Below are 6,000 nucleotides of genomic sequence, written 5' to 3'. Positions count from 1 at the left end.
ATTTTTATATAAAATATAATAAATAATTTAATTTTTTAAATTTTAAAAAAATAATAATATTATAATAATATTTTATATAACTTTTAATAAATGATCTGCGCAACCAAACGGCATCCAAAATAAAATTAATGTTTAATCCCTGTCCAAAGACCAATAAACACATGAATTTTTGCGGGGACGGCACGCAGAGCTGTACCGTACCTGCCTAGTGGCAATCTGGTAGCTATGGCTTTCCAGATGGCAGCCGACAGGATTGTCGTTTATTTTGGACACTAATCCACGCGTTCGGTGCACGTCGGCCATGTTAATCTAATCGAGTCAACGAGCTATATTATCACCTCGGCATCCGATTACTCCAATGATTTCAGCCGAACATTCGAGCTCTCGAAGATATTTTCAGAAAATGGAGCATCCTGTGTGTCATTTGAACGACATTAATGGCGACGTCCTGGGAGATATCATGGCTCGTTTTGATGGTTTAACAATGGCTGCTGCTACATGTGCCTGTTCTGGCCTCCGTGATGCAGCTCGAGACCAAAGGTTATGGAGGCAGTTGACTTCTTATTTCCTCTGCAACCATTGGTGGTTACGACAAGTTCTATGCCAACTCCTTTCCGCTAATAGCACATGGAAAATCAATTCACTGTACCGATCCGAAGAACTTTAAATGTCCAGAACTAAAAACGCAGGTCTCTGCTTCTCAATTTGCATCGCTGGCAGACATTTTCTACAAAAAAGACTGCGTTTTCTCTAAAGTAATGGATGGCATTCCCCAAGCAATGGATGCTAACTATGACGAAGGGAGTGAGTGCACTCCGAATGTGAGCACCGATGACTGTCGTAGATGGTACTCAAATTGCCCATTTAAACTAGAGCTGTTGAGCCTGGAAAATGATGAAGGCACGGATTTTGATGGCGAACTCGGGTACGCCGACAACGAAGATGTGGATCAAGACCTCGGACACAATGCCAATGATGAAGAGAGAAGAGGTTTTTTAGCCATGGCAGTGGCAGAGAATGGAAATCTGAGACATGATCACAGCAAGGAGCTGGAGGAGAACCTCAGGTTAAGTTGGGTGCTGCTGGACAAGAAAAACGGCACAACTGTAAATCTCTCAAGCTGGAAGCCACTCTTAGTACAGAGGAGCTGGCCTTTTAATGGGGATTATGTCCTTCATTTTGGTAGCATTATACCGGTGGAGGAGAGTTTGCTGCATCACAAGTTGGCTAAATGCAAAATCGTAATTAGATGCAAGCCAACAGAAAGTGGTGGGCGTCCAAACTGGAGGGAAATTAGCATGCAGATCGAGGACATTACAGGTGCTAGTGTTGGTGGAAGTAAGAGTCTGGTAGTTCTGAATCACGCTCTAGACTGCTTGCGGAGTACAAATCACCTTGAAGTTGAAAAGGGTTATCGCCAATATCAGAAGAAGCAGAGAGAGGTGATGAGGAAAAAGGAGTTCCAGGAAAACTTTATAGGCGGATTTTTTGTATCAATTGAAGTTGCAGTATTTGTAACTCTCTGTTATTTTTGTTTATTTTTCTAGCGTTTCTCAACCAAATCCAAGGAATTCTTCTCAGCTGAGCACATTTTGTAAAACATCTAAAGCGCACAACAATTCGGTACCGAAAATTCTAACACAGCCACAGCCAAAATGCTGGGAGTTCAGAAGTTTGCTAGGAAAAAATCCAACTACATAAATCAGCTTATTGTTGGAAAAAAAAAAAAAAAAATGTCCCCATGTGGATATCAGAATTGGGGAAGCAGATCACACACAACCCTATATACTATCTGTAGTTTCTCTGAAAGTCGGCAACTTCGACATTCTTCAAGAAATTCTATAATCCAAAATTTCAGTGTGGTGCCCTAAATAGAGACCTGCTAATAATGCCAGTGGCCTCAAGGTAGCGATCCACACACCTAGATATGCAGCTACGCTCACTCCCACCAAGGCTTGCCCTGGTTTTGTAATACACTCATCAAAGCACTTCACCCTTGTAGTCTGCACGAAAAGTGAAAAAAATCATCCAAACATGAGTCCAACAAAGAAAAATATATATCAACAAAAGAAGAACCCCCCCCCCCAAAAAAAAAAAAAAAAAAAAAAAGGCATGACCACTGCTATTCTATAACAAGTGACATTCCCTTTCAATTTCCAACAATTATAAAAATTAACAAACTATGATGACGAATACACATCCATTGCCCCTTTTCTCTGCGACTATTTTTCCCCGGCCCTACCACACTGCACAACCTCATCTTAGCTCTTAATCAACAGCAAGACACGGCTCAAAAACCCTACAACAACCTAGAAACTGGCAAAACCCCAATACCCTCACACACGGCACAAAACATTGGTCATTCTAAGCACATACAAATAAATAGACAATTTTAAAGTATAGCCAATATCAGCTTAATGATCAAGTTAGACATCTCAGACCAATTTCTAAACACGCTATTAGCTGGATGAGAAATAAACATGCCTAGAGCACACATATAAATAAATTATAAACATTAACTTACCGAAGGAGTACCAATGTAACAAAGTGCTAATAACTAACGGAGGATTACTGAAGTTAACAATTAGAAAATTGAAGCACGAACCAAGAAGTTACCTTTGAGCTAGTAAAACTTAACAGATAATAGTATAGCATGACTTATTGAGTTAAAATTGACGTTTTGGAAGAAATTTTAAATTGGAAATGGTGTGAAATTTTATAATCCCTAACCTCCAAGCTATTGGGTAGGGGCTACGAGATAGAAACAAATGTCTTCTAATGAAATCCATGAAGATTATTTAACCAATATTGCAGGGGATTTAAACACATCATATAATGAGTTCAACATCACATGAAGGGTGCAAACTACAATTCAACTTCAACCTTGCCTTTAATGTAAGGAACCAAGAAGACCATATTCTAGTGCCCTTTTGTCAATGGAAAATTGTAATACCCAGGCCCCAAGCCCATGAACCAGGCCTAGAAAGAGCCCAGCCCAAAAGACCCACACGACGACCTTTTTGGGTAAGACTCCTCCTTTCAGTTTCTTCCTCCCCGAACCCACGCTCCATCCAACGGTTTCTTTCTTTTCCCCCTTCAAAATCTTCTCCTCCGTCAGTTGCTCCCCCACTTCTTCCATGAATCCCACTTTCTTTATCTTTTACCCACGCCCGTTCAACTTATTTTTCCTTTCTTCACCTCTTCTCAACAGACGCTCTCTCTCTCTCTCTCTCTCAATTTTATTTTCATCTCCTCGTCTACTCTCCTCAACCACCAGCCACGAGAACCACCCTACTCCTACACGACGGAAACCGCCAGGGCCACTGACTCAAGTCCTTGCCGCCCGTCATAAACACCACCGTAGGCCTTTTCTTTCCCACGACAAGCCACTGCCCAGAGCTTCCTCTTCCCACTGCTGCTCCAAGCTGCAGCACCACTAAACCACGACAACCACCGTTACCCAACGGCATACCCAACGTAACGTTCAGCTTCATGACGTTGCCACGCCGCAGCCATTGCACCATGTCTAGCCACCATCACCTGGCCATCAACGTTCAACAACACTGTCGCTTAGCCGCCGTGAACCAAGCACCGAAGTCAGCAGCACACGCAGTAGCAATGGCCACTACATACATGGCAAACAACATCCCACATCTGTCTTCCCCTCTACGATGCCACCCTGCACCAGGCCCCATGTTACCCAGCCAGCACCGGAGGCCAAACACCTTAAAAGCCACCCGAACTGCCTCGTCCCCAGCACCTGTCTTGCCCTCACGAAAACAGAGCACAACTTTCGTTAAGCACAGCTCCTCCACAAGCTACCTAGCCACCACAAGCGTCGCACGGTGCAGCCTTTGCCATCCTCGAGCGACCACCCAACCACCGTGAGCCTTACCTCGAACCACCAGTCGTTGCTCCGAGAGTCCCCACGCACTGCAGTTCACATTAGAAATCAGTGGGGCACTAGACATAGTTCGATCATTCAACCACCATCGACGCCATGCTCAGCTCCTCCGTCCATGGTTGCACCACCGTGCACGACCTCCATCCCTCTCGGTAAGCCACGCCGATTCTCCCCACTGTTTCTCTCCGTCTCTCTCTTTCTCTCACGTTACCTCTCTCTTTCTTTCTCAGTCGCTCAACCGCCAACTGCGCCACTGTCGACATCCACCCAGTGCTGCTCTGATCCACTGTCGCGAGTTTCCTTCACGGTGAGCTTGGTTCCATCGCACGGTGTTATGGTTTTACGTACGTTTTGGGCTGTCCGATTTAATAAGTGGCTGTTTGAGTTGGGTTAATTTGCTTAAATATAGTTTGGAATTATGGTTTTTAATTTTTTTAAATTGGGTTTGTGTTGTTGGTTATTAATGCTTAGTGTATATTTTATGAATAGGTGGCGAGACTTGTATAGGTTAGACTCAAGAATTTGATAATACACTACGAGAGTTAAGTAAGTGGGATTTTTATGCTAGGTTTTATACAAATTGTTTAGATTGAGGTTGACTTTCTGAAAATTTTACATATTTTGTTATGAAATGAGAATTTGGAAAAAATAACATCAGTCATTTATTTGCATTACTTATGAAATCTATATGAAAGAGGAAAAATGTTTTCTAATATGCATTGTGTAGACATGAACTTTATTTTGGCATACTGTCTCTGAAATGTGAAAAAAAAAATGATATTGAAAATTTGAAAATTTGTACATTGATTAGAAAGATGCTTTAACTTTTGTTTTCAGTATGTAAGAATGATCTAAATATGTTTCACCTCTCTGTTTTCTTTTGATATGGCATTTGAAAACCTTTGGCATGGTGTACTGATTTTGTATCTGACTCTGTCTCTGCTTTGTTTGGGTTGGTACCAACTTCTCTGTCTCTAAGTGCATCCACTTTAGAAACAAAGTGATTTTATGTGATCTTTCCTTTGTGTACACTCGAGACTCCGAGAATAATAAGAGGAAGATTCACCTCTGTCTCTGTCCGGTTTGGCTATCAATGATAGTACAAATCTTACCACAAGGGTTAAACATGATCTCTGATTTGTGAGATGCTCTGTTTTGATGTGATGATTATGCTCAGTTTTGTTATGCCTAAGGGTCTAGGGTCTTTGAATATGAATATGATCTTTAAATATGAACAATTATTTTTTTTTTAATTTGAACAGTTTGAAAGTCGTTCTAATTTTCTGATAACATGATATGTTGTTAATATGTTTTGAGATCTGCATATGAAAATGAAATGTTTTGTTTCTGCATACTGAACTTTTTGAAAATGCTTATGTTTATATGCTAATATATATTCTTTGCTTACTGAGTTGTTGATAATTCATCCTTTATCTCCACAATATTTTTTAGATAATTTTGAGTATTTAGCTGAGGATCAAAAGTAGAAAGCATGTGTAAGGCTACGTGAGCATAGCAGATTAAGTACAAAGATGATACTTGGATTATTGGAGAATTTATTCAATAGTTTTGTTTTGATCAGTCAACTTGGTATTTTGGAAGATTGATATTTATTTTGAGATTTTGTGGTGTTTAGATTAATCCTAATGGAATAGTTGAATTGAAACAGTGAATTCTATGCATCATTGAAAATTTGGAGTCTACAATTGTTTGGTTGAGATATATTTTTAAGTCACAATAAGTAACTCTCCGACCCCTCCGGGACCAGGGTGTTACAAAACCCCATCGACGGGGAAACATAACCAAAACCCCAGATACAAGCATAAATTTTGAAAGTAATTATCGATTTTTTATGCAAGGGGCAACGAAATAATGTTGACTTCGAAAGTCTACATATTACAGCTTACGAAGTTGAACAAAGGCATAGCATTCAATCAAGGATACACAGGCCAGTAGAGGAATATCAGAGATTAGTTGTTCATGCAGCCGACCCAGTATGCATCAAAGGTCATTGCACTATCACCTAAGAATTTGTTATACATATAATGCATCAAATTCAAAACACTAATTAATCAGAAAGCTTTGTCGAGGAAAAA

At 40.5% G+C, this 6,000-nt stretch overlaps 1 protein-coding gene across 1 annotated transcript; it reads left to right on the top strand.

Moving 5' to 3' along the window:
- Positions 1-403: 403 nt before the first annotated feature.
- LOC121235496 (probable F-box protein At2g36090) lies at positions 404-1,598 on the top strand. Its single transcript, XM_041131844.1, has 3 exons — positions 404-595; positions 690-1,442; positions 1,548-1,598. Exons 1-3 carry the CDS (start codon positions 404-406, stop codon positions 1,596-1,598), a joined length of 996 nt encoding a protein of 331 aa, XP_040987778.1.
- Positions 1,599-6,000: the final 4,402 nt, after the last annotated feature.

The sequence above is a fragment of the Juglans microcarpa x Juglans regia genome, chromosome 6D (genome assembly GCF_004785595.1).
Source record: "Juglans microcarpa x Juglans regia isolate MS1-56 chromosome 6D, Jm3101_v1.0, whole genome shotgun sequence".
Classification (NCBI taxonomy): domain Eukaryota; kingdom Viridiplantae; phylum Streptophyta; class Magnoliopsida; order Fagales; family Juglandaceae; genus Juglans; species Juglans microcarpa x Juglans regia.
This window is presented reverse-complemented; position numbering and strand designations above follow the sequence as displayed.

Bases quoted from the DNA above. Each gene is read 5' to 3' on its own strand.
- LOC121235496 (XM_041131844.1), top strand. From the start codon at position 404: ATGGAGCATCCTGTGTGTCATTTGAACGACATTAATGGCGACGTCCTG. The intron at 596-689 runs GTTCTATGCCAA...CTAAAAACGCAG, and splicing joins ACCATTGGTGGTTACGACAA to GTCTCTGCTTCTCAATTTGC. The intron at 1,443-1,547 runs GTGATGAGGAAA...TTATTTTTCTAG, and splicing joins ATCAGAAGAAGCAGAGAGAG to CGTTTCTCAACCAAATCCAA.